Source organism: Cataglyphis hispanica, chromosome 9, assembly GCF_021464435.1.
Source record: "Cataglyphis hispanica isolate Lineage 1 chromosome 9, ULB_Chis1_1.0, whole genome shotgun sequence".
Taxonomy (NCBI): Eukaryota; Metazoa; Arthropoda; class Insecta; order Hymenoptera; family Formicidae; genus Cataglyphis; species Cataglyphis hispanica.
The window spans coordinates 1926037-1945224 of NC_065962.1; the positions used below are offsets into that span (position 1 = coordinate 1926037).

The 19188-nt window shown below is 29.6% G+C and overlaps 2 protein-coding genes across 2 annotated transcripts in view; one reads left to right on the forward strand and one right to left on the reverse strand.

Annotated features, from left to right (window-relative positions):
• On the forward strand, window positions 1–1590 carry LOC126852059 (14 kDa phosphohistidine phosphatase-like). The gene is made up of 3 exons (XM_050596542.1): window positions 1–82; window positions 284–454; window positions 1067–1590. Exons 1-3 carry the CDS (start codon window positions 46–48, stop codon window positions 1093–1095), a joined length of 237 nt encoding a protein of 78 aa, XP_050452499.1. The 5' UTR covers window positions 1–45; the 3' UTR covers window positions 1096–1590.
• Window positions 1591–4738: 3148 nt separating this feature from the next.
• Window positions 4739–19188, reverse strand: part of LOC126851862 (phosrestin-2-like) — a 29025-nt gene continuing 14575 nt past the window's right edge. Inside the window, exons 3-6 of the mRNA XM_050596202.1 lie at window positions 15772–15972; window positions 15249–15412; window positions 7400–7681; window positions 4739–6356 (exon numbers count right to left, since the gene is read on the reverse strand). Coding sequence (XP_050452159.1) covers window positions 6069–6356; window positions 7400–7681; window positions 15249–15412; window positions 15772–15972 — 935 coding nt within the window. The 3' untranslated portion in view covers window positions 4739–6068. The remainder of the gene's footprint in view (window positions 6357–7399; window positions 7682–15248; window positions 15413–15771; window positions 15973–19188) is intronic.

Below are 19188 nucleotides of genomic sequence, written 5' to 3' on the forward strand. Positions count from 1 at the left end.
TCTAACCTAACACTGCTCCGAGTTTCGAACTCCGATAAATAGCAGATGAACGCCCGGCTCATTATTTTGAAAGAATTTAATAGTAATTACGATCAATAATACTATATAGTATACATTGAAATAGAAATATTTGATATATATATATTAATCTTTGTGTTTTAGTTTGTGGTTTTAGTTAGTTATCAAAAATATATTATAAATGCAATACGCAATATATAGATATAAATAGAAATAATGGATTTGTTAGGTTATAACTATATCTCTTTATTTATGTTTTTTACAGGTGTGATCAATATACAACGATTTATTACAATGTCCCATTTATTGGACAAAGTGTTAGATATTGATATTGATGGTCATGGAAGATTTAAATATATCTTAATCAACGTAGAAGATGATGTTAACAAAACTAGTAAACAAATCGTTAGAGGATATGCAAGAGCACAGTGGCATGGTAAGTTTGATAGACACAATTATATTTTTTTATATTAATATATTAAAATATATATGTGTATAATAAATTTATATACTAAAATAATTTAATATTATTGTAAAATATTATAAAAGCTATTTTGAAATCAAATTCAATTAACTTAATTGGCGATTAATTTATGAAATAATATATATTTTGTTAATATGATTTTAATAATATAAATAAAATTATTAAATTTTTGTTGTTTAATGCATTGGAAAAAATGAATGCAAAAAAAAAATAAATTATATATCATTAATTTGTATATGTAATTAGAAATTTTCATGAAGACAATTCTATACCTATATAGTAGAATTAATTGCCAATTAAGTAATTAGAATTTGTACAAGTGATTTTTATTATATATAAGTGACTTTTATCATATATTGGCAATAATATTTTTATAAATTGAAATAAATTGCATTTATAAAATTGTTATTTTTACATTTAGACAAGTTTATAATTTAATATTAAAATAACATTAATACTTACTAAAATCATTACATAAATTATTCGGCATAGATTTTTGTTACTAATAATTTACTATGTTTGCATAACTTTAAAAATATATATATAAAACATATTCCATTGCAGATAATATACAGCATGGACCAAAAGTCTAAAAAGCATATACCATGATGATTTTAGAACGGATAGAGGTAGATTCACTAAGGAAAGTGCACGCAATATATCAGTCAAGATTGGTTATAGATTTACTCAGAAGTTGCTAGCAAATTGGCATTAATATATCTGCATTAAGCTTATGATTTGCTGGCAAAGTCTGCTTACAGAATCTATAGATAGCAGATTGGCTGCAAAAATTAAGTAGGATCTGCTAATATAACTTGATATCAGATTGTCGGCAAACACTGAGCAAGATGTGCAACTTTTAATCATTTATATAAAATTGTGCATTTAAAGAGTCGACCTTAAGTAGTAAAATGACGTTATAATGAAACTTAGCCACAAAATGACCAATTAGATGTGCTAAGTTAGATCTGATGAGACCCTTTGGGAAATGACGTTGATATTCTCGGGATGTCATTTTTTGATGTTTATTTGATGGTAAAAATAAGATCACTTACAGTATTAATATATAATAACACATATTAATGTAATGATACACACTATATATATATATATATATATATATATATATATATATATATATATATGATTTTGAATATATATATATATATATTCCAAAAATCAGTACATCTGAATTTCCTGTATGGGAATCATATCAGAAATTAAATTAATAGAAATAGATATTACAATGTTATTAACACTATTATTTATAAAATTTATTACGCTCATAACAAAAACTTGAATACGAGTATAGATAATGAATAGTGGTAAATGAATTATACTGTTTCAAATAATAGTTAATTTTGTAATATTTCGTAATAAGCTGCACATTTTGCTCGGTTTCTGCCGACAATTTTATGTCAAGTCATGTTAGCAAATCCTGCTCAATTTTTGGCACAAATATCGATTTAATCGATAATAACAATTTTTGTACTAAATTTGTAATTTTTTTGCTGTCACGACAGCAAACAGCAAACAAAGTTGACAGCAAACACTTAGTATAATTTGCTTTCAATATACTTGGCTTTCTGGAAAAGGTTAAAATTTTGAGGGATTTTATGGGATCATAAAAGCTATCTTTTGACCACAGTTATGTTATCTTTAACTTATGAAATAAAGAGATGTGGATATTAAGTTTTTGATTCTCTTATCTAATGCAAATTACGAAAACACTTCAATATCAACAATTGTGCCTGTTTGCTGTATTGTCTAGCATAAATATGGCTTTGTATGAAAAAATATTCTTATTTATAAATTCGAAATGATTATGAATTTTCTGATGATGCCATAAAATTTTATTCCATGATCGAAATTATCTGCAGTATTTTTTTCCAAACAAAATTAATTTTGTATTGGTAAAATTTGATCTGACCACACAAATATATACATACAAGATTTGATATCCATTACGTTTTTGCCATAGATTCTAACAGGTAATGCAAAGAACAATAATGTTTATTCACATCACTATAACTTTGGATTGAAAAGCGAACTTTTTCAAAGGTCAATTTTTTCATCGTTAAAAATACTTTTAAATAAGTACCTACTTAATCTTTTATGCTATTTAAGATTTTCACGCCACTTTTACTTTTCTGTTCGATACAGATTGAGAGTTGGCATCATTTTGGTTAAAAGATAATTTTTATGATCTTATAAAATGTTCCAAAATTTTAACTCCCTCTATATGTTCTAAAGTTATCGAATGTGTTCTAATATTATCGAAGTTTATTTAGTCTTTCGGCTCATCCTGTATATGTGAGATTTATATTATATAATACATTTTTATATTATAATACTCACTACTTTTCATCAGTATATTTATGAATAATATTTATAATTAATATTTACAATTTTAAAGATACATAATTTATTTATCTTTATATATTTTATTGTAAATGAAGAAACAACAGAAATAATATTTTTAAAGATATTAATACGATTTTATTTTGAAAATAATTTTCTTGAAGGATTTTTAATTACAATAATTTTATTAGTTACAATAATTTATTATTTTTCATAAGATTGGTTAATACAATATTTTCTTGAAAAATAAGAAAATATAAAACTATATGGGACATTTCATCATCATTGAATGAAATATTAATGATAAAATATATTCAAAATTTATATATTAATAAATTGTGTATATATTTTTATAATTTTATAAGTTATAGACGCAATATAAATAGTCAAAGTTTTGATGTCTGGTTATAATTAAGTTAAATTTTAGTTAATAACAATATTAAAATAATTGTACATTATTATAAGAGTCAATTTAGCCAAAATCTAATTAATTTAATCGATGATTAATCTATCAATAACATGCATTTATTATTTTGATAGTTAAATTATAGTTAAAAAATACAAATTTTATTTAATTTGTCAAAACCATTTATATTATTGCCAAAACATTTAATGTTAATTAAGATTGCTAAACTAAAATAGCATTTTTTTACAATTCTTGCTTAAGATTTATGATTTGTCATTGTAACGATGTTAAAAGATGAATGGTGATAAGACCCCAAATCGGCTTCAAAATACCGCTTTTTTAAAAATATGAAATCGATTTTCTTTTATATCTTGATAAATAGAGAAGATGAGTTTTTAGAAATACAAGAATATTTTTTTTTATTCTAACGACCCATTAATTTAAAATTAAAATATATTTTGGACTTAGATCTGACAGTAAAAAATTTCGAAAAATCATATTTTTTAGCATTCTATTCCAATTTTTACATATATGACTATATAAGACACAACATATGTAAAATTGATATTAATACTGCAATGCGCGGGTAGTAAAAAATAAATTTAAAGAAAGTCTATCCCACACTTATAGTACAAAATACGGTCTATTTTATATTTTATGTGAAGAGTTTATTTATTTTTTTTATTGATGTATCAACAATATTCCATTAGTTTTATTTAAATAATTATTGAAAGACAGAAAATGTCTTGATCCAAATCATGCTTTTCTTACTGTAAATAAAAAAAAACTATTTTAACACAAATTATATATTTATTAATATTACTAATAATTATCAATTTATAACAAAAATAATTGAAGCTGATTGAAACTTTTATCGCCACTCACCCTTTGAATATGAAAATATATACTATTTTCCACATCAAAATAAATTTTTTTTGCATATTAATTTGTAAAATATATCATAAAATTTTTTTTTGTATAATTTTTTGATAAATAAACATATAATTTAATCGATATATGAATCTTATATATTTTTTCAATCAAAATTTTTTTTATAACAGTTAATCCAGATTACAAATAATTATTACTGCACAAAAGATTTATTGATACATTTGTGATTTAGTCTATAAAAATAATTATATGTAAATAATTATATGTAAAAGAAATGTAAAAGAAATTTATTTTGATGTATACAAGGAAAAAATTTATGATCTTTTCTGACATAATTGATGAAATAATATGGCTGCAATTAAGAGCAGGAGTTTTAAAAAAAGTCAAATATACAATTATTAAAAAAGATATTAAATTAAAAATTTTTATTTAATTGGATATATAATCTATATATTGATTATTATAATATAAAATGTATATTTATACTTATTTTTTGAAAAAATATAATTGATATTTTTAATTTGGTATTTTATATTTTATATAAATGATTTTATTTTATTTAGATAAGATCATACATTTTTTTTTATTTATGTAAGAGTGTATGCTTTGCTCATTTTTTTAGATTTCTGAAATAATGAACATAAAACCTGATTATAAAATTAAGATGGCAGTAAAAGATCTTTCATATAATAGATGTAGAAAGATATAGACACAAAAAATTTAAAACAATATACATTCACGAGATTTTACGTAATTAGCAATATACAGAGTGTCCCGAAACTTTTGACACACCCGAAGTGTGAAGGTAGATTGGGCCAAACTGAGTCGAAAAGTCCTGTACCATTTTTTTGAATAACGTTTAATAAAAGATATATTATTGAGTAAAGTCTGGCCAATCATCGCCGATCTTTAGACAAGCGCTGATGAGCCGCGCGCCTGATAGTGTGCGTCAGCTGTCACAGCGGCGCACCACTATCAGGCGCACAGCTCACTGACGTGTATCCGGCTAAAGATCGGCGCTGATGGGGACACCCAGTATATAATTTTAATAGATTATAAGAATATATTACGTATAATATATTACATGAATATTATTCAGTGGGGTATTTAAATATATAGAAATATATCTCTTGAGAGATCTTTCCTTCTTGTAGTAAAAATTTTGAAGTATTTTTGTCTCTCATTAGTACATATTTTCAATAAAATTTATGTTCTTACTTCAAATGTGATACTTATATTCTTACTTCTGTATGATACTCTAATAATTTGCAATTTCACACACTTAATTAAACAGCAATAACATTTATACTTAAATAGTCTTTCTTTTTTCGAGAACAATCAAATTTTATCACAATGTGCGTAATAATACGAAATCAACCAATACATGGAGTACAATTTTTTGTGCATACTCAACAGTTCAAAAAATATGATCATTTAATTGTAATCGCGCTTCTATAAAATTCTTTTCATGAAAAGTTCCAAGAAGCTTTTTACTGTTTTTAAAATTAATCTGATAACTTCTGAATCTGTATTTTTTGTCATCTTTAAAACATACAAAACTCACATTTATTTTGCAGCCATCAATTGTGAGAATTTACAAGATCTGCTACGCATTTGTTTTTCTATCTGTGCAATTTTTACAAGATATATTTTCCCCCGAAAAAATAGAAGGAATTACAATGATGATGTAAATAGACATAATCACTCATATGTTATCATCATTCATATGAGACTCTGAGATTTTGACTCGTTCGTTTACTAAGAGGCTCTTCTGAAGCAGCACCAAGCTCTCTGAATGGTAACGCTGAGTCTGCATGTCTTATGATTCGAATTTTTCGTGGTCTTCGTGTCGCTGCTTTTCTTAACAGATGACGGCTGCGACATCGCGTCGTCTCGTTGCGCCCGCTCTCAGATGTCATTTTCCTCACAGTGTTCTATCAGATCCACGTCAGTCATTCTCGACTCCTTCTCCTGCTCCTTAATAGCCTCTAGCTTATTTTCCTTATTCCTGTGATTATTGCTATCCTGTTTGCTTGATCTTTCCGTAATTTCGTTTATGCTCTTTTCAAATTGTTTTGACGCTTCTCGGATAGGAGATGGGAATCCTACGAGATCCGGATCTGTGTTACTATGCATGAGCGCGAACGGTAACTTCAAAGAAACTTCTCCGCCCATCGCCGAGATCAACAGTTTGACCTTAAAAGAAATATCAAGTTGGGATTTGTCGTGAAATTTTATTTTAATGTCACTTGACTTATAATATAATGTGATAGATTATAAAAAAATGAATTGACTTTTCTGAATTAAATGAATATAAAACAAAAGAAAATTAATTAATTTTTTAAATAAATTAAAGACCTGATACTGTTCTAATGTGAAAACTACAATTTAAATTCTCTGGAGTCAAGAACCAAATGCGATGTAAAGCATATTTTATTAGAAAATAAATTTTTCTTGAAACTAAATTTTACATAGGACACACACTTTTTTGGTATTAGCCAAATAACTTTATTTTGAAATTTATTTTTAATAGATTCCTCTCGTGAAACATAAATTAGAAAAATGCGCCATTGCGTCTTAATATTTTTCTAGTTTATATTTATTTAGGAAGTCATAGAGGATTTATTAAAAATGAATTTCTCAATACGATTACTTTAACCCCTTAACCTACAACTACGGGCATAGCCCGTAGTAGGTGATCGGGCCAATCGTAAATATTACGGGCATAGCCCGTAGTAGATGATCGGGCCAAACGTGAATATTACGGGCATAGCCCGTAATAGATGATCGGGCCAAACGCGAATATTACGGGCATAGCCCGTAGTAGATGACCCATAATATTGACGATTGGCCCGATCATCGTACGGAACAAGTCGTGCGAATGGCACGAAGGTTGCGCGAGCTTGTATACGTTTTCGGCCCGAAATGTTCGAGTCGAAGTCGTAGGTTAAGGGGTTAATCACTTATTGATATTGCGCCAAAACATTTTGTTTCTAATGCACATATTCATTCTTTATTTTTTAAGTTTTTATTTTATTTCAAGAGAAAGTAATTTTCCATGAAATTTACGCATTATTATAGCGTTTATCTTTTATTGGCGGGAAATTTAAATTGTGATACATTTTTATCACATGTTTTTTTTTGCAATAATTCAAATTATTGGACTTTTAATGTTAAAATAAATAGATTTGATGAGATTTTTATTACATTTCTTATTTTTTTATATTTGAAACAATTACCTTTACATAATAAGATACGTAAATCGCAAAGACATTTCTATCATCGGTTCCATTTCCAGGACAAATGACCGTTGATGCTAAAGTTGCTCCAGTTTTTGTGTAGCTATCTTCTAAGGCGATCCAATTTTTGGTTGAACCTTTAATAGGTTTGAGAGTGTAAGATTTTTTCAAAGTACTACCTGGACTCACAGGACAGCCTTCTTGCGAAGATACAAGGGCCACAACATTCTTGAATTTGCCATTGCTGAACATACAAACATCCACATGTTGTACGACAAATACCTGAAAAGAGACAGTTTGTTGTATAAGACAGATATATACACACACATACACACAATATACATATATATGTATGTATGTATGTACAGAGTGTCAATCTGTATCGAAGTCAATCAGCATCACTCATCGTGTGCAAATAGAACAGGTAAAACCAAGAAAAAAAGTTCTTTACCATTTTGTGATTTTCATAATAATTATTGAGAAATTAATTTAAAAAAAATCGACCAATTCGCATGAGTATAAGTGCGCAGTAAAAAGGGATAACTCACTGATGTGTGGTTGCTAAAATAAGGGTAATCCATCATTATAATATATTATTGTTCGTACGTTACCGTTGTCATTTGTAGAATGCTTTTTCCAAAATATCTGTATGCTTAGCGACCGCAAACTGTTAAGTTGGGCCATTTTTTCTTGTGTGCTTACGCGAATTGGTCGATTTTTTAAATTAATTTTTCAATAATTATTATGGAAATTGTAAAATAGTAAAGGACGGACTATTCTTTTTAATTTCATGTTCTATCTGCACGTCGACAAGTAGTGCGATTGACTCTGCACACTCTGTATATATATATATATATATATATATATATATATATATATATATATATATATATATAATAGCCCGCTTATTATTATTATTTTAAATTTATTAATTATTAAGAAAAACAAATATAAGAATGGCTCGTGTACTATACTACAAAAAGAAATTCAGTGATCTGGACCAACTAAACGAGCAAAAAGGAGTGTCAATTAAGAGAAATTCATAAGTAATGTTCTCTTTAATTGGATGTAAAGTAATTTAGATATAAATTTGTAAGTAATTCTCTTTAATTGGATGTAAAGTAATTTAGATATAAACGTATCGACTGTACTTCTTCTTCAATGTAAGAAAAAATGATAAGAAATGAATGCCTAACTAATAGAACATAAGGATATGTTATTATGGTATATAATATCAATATGCGAATCTTGTTAATTTAATGTCATGCAAATAAGAATACTAAAAATTAAAAGTTTTAGATCGAGAGTGAACAAGACTCATTTCTGAAATGACTCCTCTAAAAGAACAAAAACATGGAATCAATTCTAAGACGGACACCGAATTGCTGGATATTGCACATTTTGATATTCTCGATGAATTATCGAACACATAATATTACATATAATATTATAACGTTTTACATTGTTTTCAATATATATGTTATTTACTATTTATACTGATATTTAACATCTCACGGACACATTTTGACATTCGCGATCTAAACTCAACAACAAGATGCCTAAAGCAATATTTTAACACATCTATTTTGATACAGGTGTTTAGCTTAATGTTATATATTTTTATGTGCTATATTTAATTTCAATGCATTTGATTCAGTGAATTTAAGAAATGCGATGTTGTTGGAATTGACTCGAAATAAATATTTGTGGAGGAGAGAAGGAGGGTAAATATTTATTAATGTTTTAAGAAGGAAGTAATTTTTATACATTTTATTATAAATAAGATATTAAATTATAATATATTGTATAAAAAACGTTCAAGTTTATTACAAATTAATTTCAATCGTTATATACATACAATATTTATAAAATTTATATATATACACATATATATATATATATATATATATATATATATATATATATATCATATAAGTAACAACTCTTATTAAGATGATGAGATAAGGCAAGCTCATTGAGATGAAGTGTACCCAAGAGATATTAACGTTTTAACGAGCTTATTAAATTTATGGAAATAATCAACATGAAAACTGGATGACTAGCACGAATAAAACATTCTTGGAATAATTAATAGATGAGGCTATTCGATGAAAATAATAAAATTAAAAATTGTCTATCTTATTAATTCTTGACTAATGTAATTACTTAAAAAAATGATATTTACTTGGCAATCAAAAGACTCGGATTTGATTTCCGATTTCATCTGATTCAATGACTCCTTTGTTCCCATATTTTTCTCGCTTATGTTCTTTCAAGGAGATAAGGGGTGAGCGGGAATATAAATAAATCTGAAGTATAAAGATTAATTATATTGTTATGTATAATCTGTGTTTTATGCATAATCATCTAGTTTCAGAAAAACTAAAACTTTTTTCTGAAACTTTCGCACTTTTATCCGACGTGGCTTTTATTAGCTTGGAGAATTTAAATGGTATTTTTTAAGAACCTTAGCAATTTTTTGCTTAATACACAAATTTACATTTGAATTAATATTAGAAATATTAGAAAATTTGGATTAAAATAGTGTACTTAAAATTATTTTTATGAAAGGATTTAAAAAAAGAATGATAAAACAAAGCTATGTATATTAATTCTGTAAATAGTTTCGAATTTCAAATATTTTACTTGTAGTATTTTTTTAATGTGCTTCAATCAAAACTTGTAGTGAAATGTCTCACGATATGTATAAAATGATTTTAATTATAAAAAGTTTGATTTGTTCGAGATGTTTTGATGCGGATTATTTTTACCGTTTTTTTTTTGGGTTTTTACATTTTTCAAATAAATTTTAGACGAATGGGGAATCTCTACTCTCTGGAAAAACATGAGAAATCAGGAAATTTCAGGGATTTCTTGTACTTGAAAAAATCAGAGAATTCTCAATTTTATTGGGATTGAGGGAATTTTTTAAAAAATTACTTTTTTTATTTTATATAATTTTGCTTTTATATTGTAAGCAATAGACATTTGCCGATAAACCAAGTTGTGAAAATTACATGTTTAAAATATATTATAAATATATAATTGTCTCTGTTTATATATTTAATGTTTTAACAGAATATAGGATATGCAGTTTACATACTTCATACTATAATTTTTAATGACAAAAAAATAAAAATGCTACGTAAGTGAAAAATGTTTATTTCATGAAAGCTATTCAATTTTTTAGTACATTTGCAAATTTAGCATTTGAAACTTAAGTAGTTCTATTTTTCCTTTGTATGAGTGAAAAAGCATTAAAAAAAAGCATACAATGAAAAAAATTTATTTTAGAAAATTGCAGCAAAAAATCTTCAAAACTTTTTTTTATCTGGAATTGTCAACAAAAAGGAAAATCAAGGAATTTTTAGGGAATTTTTTTACAAAATTTGAATAGATACTCTGATTATATAATTTAGAAGCAGTAAAAAGATGGCGTTACGATTGTTTTATAATTTTTTTGAAACTTTTCTTACAATTAATAGCCAAGCAAATGCATAGAAAATCCAATCAAATGATCCTTTGTGGATCATTATCATTTATCCTTCTATGGACGATTAAGTTTGTTTTCCTATAGTTTTGTTACGAAACATTATCAATTTTACGAGCGCTTTTATTGCATTTTGGCAGCAGACACTGTATGTACGGAAAGTCGGGAAAAAAGTAAATAGAAAAATAAATGAACGTGAAACGTATATATTTAATAGAACAAGAGACCCAATAGACGCCACAAGTCATCAATATTGAAGTATTTAAATTTTTGAAGAACGTAAAAAAAAGCAATTGAGATTAAAATCTGAAGAGATACTCTTCGAAATATCGAATGCCATGCTAATCCCACAATAATCGTTAAATTGCGAGCATTACATTTTAAGCAGATCCTATAATCTTATCTCAAATATAACTACAATATTTATTTCAAATATAATTACAATTTATTACTTTGGAATGGAAAAAAATTAATTGTTTGAAAATGATGAGATCAGGTTGCTAATGAAGTCTTTTGCATGATTGAGAATGTATAAATGATTTATAAAAAAAGATATATATATACTACGTTATGTTTATTCATTATTACTTGAATTTCTAAGAAAACAAATATTGCACAAAAATAATTTTTGTCTTATATACATCAATATTGTTACACAACAATATTATTCTGATTTAAAAGAAATAGTTTTTTTCTGTAGATAAAAAAATATAAAACAATTTAACACATATTTTAAACAGCAAAAAAAAATTATTTTTTGCTGTCCTTGTAGTATTATACTTCTGCACTTGTGTATAATTAAATATTAACCAGATTACTCACTAATTTTATTATCTAATTTTTAAAAATTTATAGATTATAATATGTTTATTAAGAGACAGTATCTGATCGCGTTTAATCACGCGCAACAAGTAATAATAGTAAAATCGACCGATGTAGCTATACGTGAGCTGTTCAATTAACTGATATCTTAAAATTATCCGATCTTATTAAACAGACTATATTAAAACAGGCAGGTTGATCAAGTTTTTAATAGACTTAATCAATAACTTTTACATAATAAAATGTCTTTACATAAAATTTTTTTATTTTTATTATTTTGGTCTATGTATTCTATAAACGCAGATATTACGATGCAAAGTGTCAATATGGAGATATCCGTTTTAAGAAACATCGTTATAATCATTGTCATAGTCAATTATCTGGCACCATTTCTTCTTTTTAAATTTCTTCACTACTATTATAATTCCAATATAAAATAATAACGATTGCAAATGAGAGATACGAGGTATGTAATTATGTGAGTGAGGAGAAGAACGTTTAGAAGAGAAGAATATTAAAAAAAAATAAAGCGCGCGCGAATCTTAAATATTGAAAATGAAATACAAAAAAGACTGTTGTAAATGATTTTAAAATAAATCTATGCCACATTAACACAGACTTTGCAGAAGCAATCTGCTTACGAGGCACTCAGAATGCGAGAAGAGTCCTTGCTGCCTCCCTTTCCCTCAAAGTTATTCTTTGAAGCTCAACCTTCCTTCATGCAACTCCCTTGCTGCGAACTCCTTCACCCTTTTTTCCTCCTATCACTTACGAGTCTCTATCCTCTTTGCATTCAATTTCTCCCGCTCACCCGAATTTGAATTATTCCGAGATATCTTTTATCCTCAACATCCTTGAGGATTATTTTTCTCATTCTTTACAATAGCCCGTTTGCGCAAACGAAAATTCGAACTCATTGGATTTTTGATCTCGGAAGTCTCTTGGATTTTTCGATCACTTTATCGGGCTCTGTCAACCTCAAACATCTCAAAGCTGTTCTCAATCAGACTTCTCTGAAAACAATCAGTCCTTTGGTCCATTTCGAGTAGCCATCTCTATCCAGAATTGTTAGCAATTCTATCTTCCTTCCTCTCTAAATTGAGAGGAAATGAAGAACTCTCATAACACAATTTCCTCCTCGTCTAAGTTCACTCACATTATTCACGTAAGTTCATTTGCACGAAAACTGTTTCACAATTGAAGCCACGTACTCAATCTCAACATGACGCAAATTTATTTATACACTTTTTGTCACTTTATATTATTTGTATTTTCTAAATTTTTTTGAACATTATACATATATATGTGCGGACGTGTGTGTGTGTGTGTGTAATAAACGTCATATTTTCGATTATAAAAAAATTTATTTAATTAACCCTTTTACCGTTCTTCATAATATCGAAATTGATTCTTGTATTTGATATCAAATAATAAGAATTAGATTTCTTTATTTAAAAGCCGACCGAATGTTTGAAATAAAACAATGATCTTAGTCTTGATCTGTTTTCAGATTTGCCAGTTCACTTGATTTGAAACGCATTTAACGCTTTAAAAACATCTATTCGTCAGCAAATATAAGTTACGACATTCCTTTGACTATCTCTTTTGGTCTGGACATAACACATGCGTGAGATTGTTATAAGAGAAATTAAGTGACAATTTGTATTTTATATTTAAGTATGCATAAAACGATAAAATATAATTTTTTATATAATACTTTGTTACGTTCTGTAGACTCCACAATTCTTCTCTTTTGCTCAATGCTTATATGCTTATACCTAACCTAACCTCGACATTATAAAATCCGTAATTTTTAAGGAACAAAGAGAAATCTGACAGTCTAGTTACAATCATTTTAAAACATTAACTTCCACGAAAAAGAGAATATATCAGTTTTAATTAATAAATATTCGTAAATGCGTTAAGCTGGAGGACAACGGAATCATAAGAACATTGGTTTTTTGAAAATTAAAATTATTACGCATTTCAGTACAAAACTCAAGGAAGATAAAATGAATCCAGATGATGATCATCCGGTGAAAAGGCCATTAATATTCAGATTCTAAACTCTTAAGTCGACTGCGCTTGACAGGTACTTTTAGGGAAATTAAACTCTAAATAGAAACTGATATTTTCCGAGCAAAATTGTCACAGAGATCAAATAGTAATAAATTAGAGAAACAATTATGCCAGTCAATAGAAAATAAACGCCAACTTGATTCTACGTGCACTGACAGACTTTATACGATATCTGTGACAAAATTCAAGTGGGTAATAAAAACGTCAACCCGATTGTAAGTCTTGATTGATTAAAATCTACTTTTTAAAACAAAAATTCCTACCAATACCGAGATCTTCAAGAGACCTTTCATTCTCAAACACACCTCTTGCCATTAAATTTTGCTATGTATCCAATGGAAGAGAGTAATGAATAAAATTTATGGAAAAGTATGCTTCTGAAACAGTTTATAGAAAATGAACAGTCGAGATACAGACAACAGTCATAGTTGACTACTCATCATCATCATTACTGTACTTCTGAGTCTTCTGCGATCTGATTTAAAAATATTACCTCGGGAGGTTATATATTTTTTCTCGCGTAACGCAATTGTGTTATTAATCCAAAATTTGTCTTTTAATGAAAATGTTTTCAAAACATAATTATGCATTGCGAGTTTGACTTATTCCAAATCCGATTATTCTATATATAGGATGTCCCAAAATTAGACCAACAAACTTCAAATGATTATAAAGGACACCAAAACAAGCCAATTTTGTCAATAAATTCGTGTCCGTAAATGAGCCATTTTGGCACTAGAAAATCACAGACTAAGGAAACCTCACCAACCTGGAAATTCTGAACCTCACCAACCTGGATTTTCATGAAACTTTATTACACATATGTAAGAGGGAGGGGGTAGGTAAAACGATGAATTTAGAAATTTCCAGTTGCAGCCCAAAAACGATTCCAAGAGTTGAAATCACCTCTCATATAGCGCTTTTTGCTTTTCTCGATGTATCTAAAAAATTTTTCGAGATATCAAAAAATATTTTTATACAAAAGTTTTATGATAATTTTAATCATATTAATATAATTTTGAAAAAATGATTTTTTTTTAAATTTTTGCTTTTGTTAGCCTTTAATTCTCTAGTGCCAAATAGTTCACTTGCGGACACGAATTAATTGACAAAATTGATTTGTTTTTATGTTCTTTGTAAACCTAAAGTTTATCGGTATAATTTTGAGACACTCTATATTCTGTACATATATTCTATCATATGTTATATCAATTAAAGTTAAAAACTTATACATATGTTTGTCATCTTTTGAAAAAACTCCAAAACGTATATATATATGTCTGTTGCTCTCAAAGCGTTAAATAAACAAAATATAAATTTTTATATTTTATCTCACTAATCAAAAAAACTTAGAGCATATATACATTTTATCAAATCATTTAATTCTTGTTACTTAGAACAGTTCTATTTGGTTTAAATAAAAATAAATGTAACTACGTTAAAATGTGAATTTTCTACCTTTATTCTTCTTACGGATTTGCTGCTTTTGTTGTTGACATTGATGTGGACAGTGATTGAGTCTCCATGAGCATAAATCGCACGATCTAGTCTTGCTTCCAATCCAATGCGACCGTCACTTAATAAAAATGGCTTTTCCACCGCTGCATGCGGTCCTACATTTTCTGCACAAATAGAAGTAAAATTGCGGCTTATTCATTCTGATTCATTTTTCGCATTTATGACAGATGCAAATATATAGGTTTATCAATAAAAATTTATTGGATAATATCAGCAGATTTTTATCAAATTAATAATATATATTATTTGAAAAGTTTGCAGTCAAGCTCTGTTTTGTAAAATTCCAGATATAATACAGAGTGTTGCAATTAAATACAATATTACATTACATTAAAGACTTGTCACACAGATTTTATTAAGACAAATAAGAGACGAGATAAATAATACGTATAGATAATGAATAAACTAAAAATAAATGAATTTGAAATCTATATAATATCTATTTTATTAAATGCTAACAAACCGTCATCTTCGATGATTTCATTTTCTGCGAACTCCACTCTTGTTTTGCATCCTTGGGTTCTCGAACCGATCGATGGTACTTGAGACGGAGGCACACTGTATATAGTTGTTGAAGGTAATGGTGGTTTTGCGGTTCGCTGGATCACCCGAATGCCCATTTTGACTGTGGTTTTACGGTGCAATCTCTCATCTGCCCGCTCCGCTAAAATCCACCACATGAAATATTAACGATACGTGGGATGCAATAAGGGTGAAAGCCGGTGCTAAATGGAAGTCAAGCCACAAAATTTATCGTTACAAATAATTGAGCAAATCTTTCCGGAAAAATATCTCGCTCTCGAATCTATGTCACAAATGAAAATCTTTCTAAATTTATCAGCCATTTTCTTTTTTATGAAAACTGATGATCCTTTTTTATATAAATTAAGGATTATATAATTGATTAATAAGATAAAAATTGGCAAAAAGTGATCTCTGCTTACTTTTGACAGGAAAGACATTGAACAGACATGAACTAAAAAATGTGAAAAAGAGCTTTTAAAAACTAATGATAAGATAAGAGTTATTTAAGCTGGCTTTCTAATACTTTAATTTATGGTTTTCTAAAGCTTTTATGAAAAAATTATTGAAAAATGATTAATTTTTTTACCTCAATTTTTACGAGTATAACACAGAGATGAGCAGAACATTATTAAAAATTTAAATAGATTATTGATCTCATAAACGAGCCGTCAAATCACATAGGAAATGATGATATTTAAAAATAAACTGTGTTAGTTGATCGAGTGCAGCGAACAAATATTCCAATCGGCACAATTTTGAAAAACGTCATCATCACGAGTTACAGATCATTCGCGGACGTAATGCTGCTTTGTGGATCCTTGAGTATGGGGGCTCACCTCTCTAGTTATTTGCCATATCCACTGACTAGGGATAAAGATAATGAAGATAATGTATGAATAAATGCTAAATAAGTTGTGACACCACGTTAAATTAGCAAAATTAGCGAAATTAGTATTATAATTAGCGCATGAAGCCGTCTTCGTCTGTATCGGGGACCTGATTGGCCGGTGGAATGCGCTTGTGCGTCATCTTGATGGGTTAAAAGCTAACTTATTGTAGCATTAATTTTGTGATCATAGATAGTAAATACTGAGTAGCATAACAGCTCTTTGATGGCTGCTAGATGGAGGCATTGACCAAGCGGGCCATGCTATCGGTTATTCTTTAAAGCGGTACGCAAAATCTGTACTAACATTATCGAGCGAGACAGCTTATCGCTAAACATGTAGTTGTTTAGTGAAAAACTGTATAATGTGTCATACCTGATCAGACGTAAACTTAATGTAAGGATATTAATATACTATGGCAGGACAAAACTGTAAACTAAACGTACTAACACAGGGATTTTCGGAGCTTCCAGTGTTCGGCGGGGGAGGACCTCTGGTCCCTTGCCCCCCCCCTCCATCGTCATCCGGCGAAGGGCTATCGGACCGAGACGTTGTCTCAGCTAGTATGGTGTGTGAAAATTCCCTAGAAACCCGTAAGTTTAGCACAAAGCAGGATTTTGATCGGGTTGTTGAAACTTTATTAGCACTGTTCAAGGAAGCTTCCGAAGAGCTCGAATCCAGATTGCATTATGCAATCAACACAGCCATTGACTTTGTTGAGGATCTTCACGATAGAACGGTCAACATTGAGTTGATCCGGATATATACTGTACATAAAATCAATCTACAGGATATAATAATTCAGGATCTGCATCGGAAGATTGATCTTCTACAAGAGTTTTTCACCAGCATGGGGCCCCTTGATGACTGTGCCAATGATAAATTCGGGAACGTCACGGAGACTAGTCCCTATTTGGGGGATTCTAGTAATTTTTCCGAATCAACATGGATTATGCACCACAGTAACACGGATCCTCGGGAATATTTTCCGGATGAAACTCTGGACTTACCTGGGATGTTGATCACTCGGGTTAATGGATCGCTGGCACTGGCGTCACACACCACTATGACGAACTCTGCAAGCTCTAGGGTAACTAAGAACGGATTTTTGATTGGACCTTCGCATAATAGATGGGCGGGACGGGCTCATAGGCGTGGTGAAGCTAGCCGTCCTAGGGGAAGGATACCCCGAATAAGAAACCACTACATACACGAAATGGACTTGAACAAGGATTTGGAAAATATGTAACCATCGCAGGAGGATCGGAACTCCAGCAACAGGCGCGTAGGTCTTACAGTCCCTGGGACCCACCCGTCTTCATCGAGTATAGGGCTTACTCCCCTGTTGGCAGCGGGCGGGGAGGATAAATCTGCTATCGCTGACCTGGATTTGGGGGACCCACTGGAGTTGGAGTTTGCTGACTGTTCTGGACATTTGGAGGTGGACAGTTCGGCTATACCTGGACCGAGCAAAGTACCGACCTCGTCAATAATTCAGGAGGCTCCGAAGATTAAAAGAAAGGCAAGTGAATCTCCTGGTGTCAATTCATCCAGTGATGAAGATGAGCCGAGAGGTGCTGTCACTCGAAAACTGGCTTCGGTGTCTCCTAAGCAATTCAGACCTAGGAAAAAGAAACCACAGCTAGGGGCGGACAACAGCAGGATATCTTCGTCTGGAGGCTCCCAGGACAATATGTCCACTGACGGCTCTGGTCCTGAAACCAGCAGCAGTAAGAGAACTTATAAAACAAAGAGAATCAGTCTTATTTCCTCGGATGAAGAGGAAACGGACAAGGATTTTGCTTCTCAAGAATTGAGGATCATGGGTGCCATTAATGTTGGAGCCATGGGCTTAGATAACCTTGCTAGGGTTGAGAGCATGCGCGCCAAGTGTAAAAATATTCAGGGTAGCATTAGCGGCAAGTTGCGGAAGGAGATTGAAAAAGCTAAAGAAGTAATGAACACCCTTATTTATAAATCGGAGGCTATTGGTGATCCACCGTTCCTAAAATTGAAAAATAAGGAATTAACCTCACAAATCCAAAGCTTTAAGCTCAAGGAAGTTCTTAAGGAGAAAGAAATTGAAAAGCTGCAAAATTTAGTTGAGGATCTAAGGAAAGAGGTGGACGAGCTCAGAAGTAGATTAGATGACGCGGAAGAAGGAGAAAAAAGCGCCGTCAACGTTAAAAGAATTATTGAATGGAAATTGAGGAAACTAAAAAACAAGGAAGGTAACCAGGAGGTTTCCTGCGATACGGTGGACATTGGAACGGGCACGGACGACCTACCTGCGAACTTACCTGAGTGCATGGAACCTCGCGTAGTTGATTCGGCAACTGAACATTTTAAAAGACCTATAGACTGGACTGCGACCCACAAACCTAAAAATAAGAATAAAAATAAAAAAGGATTAGAAAACAAAATAATTAGTGAGATCAATATTAATCGGCAAATTAGTGAACTAATTA

Coding starts and splice junctions, on each gene's coding strand:
- LOC126852059 (XM_050596542.1), top strand. CDS start 46: ATGAACGCCCGGCTCATTATTTTGAAAGAATTTAATA. Junction 83..283: donor TATTTTGAAAGAATTTAATA/GTAATTACGATC, acceptor TGTTTTTTACAG/GTGTGATCAATATACAACGA. Junction 455..1,066: donor TGCAAGAGCACAGTGGCATG/GTAAGTTTGATA, acceptor ATTCCATTGCAG/ATAATATACAGCATGGACCA.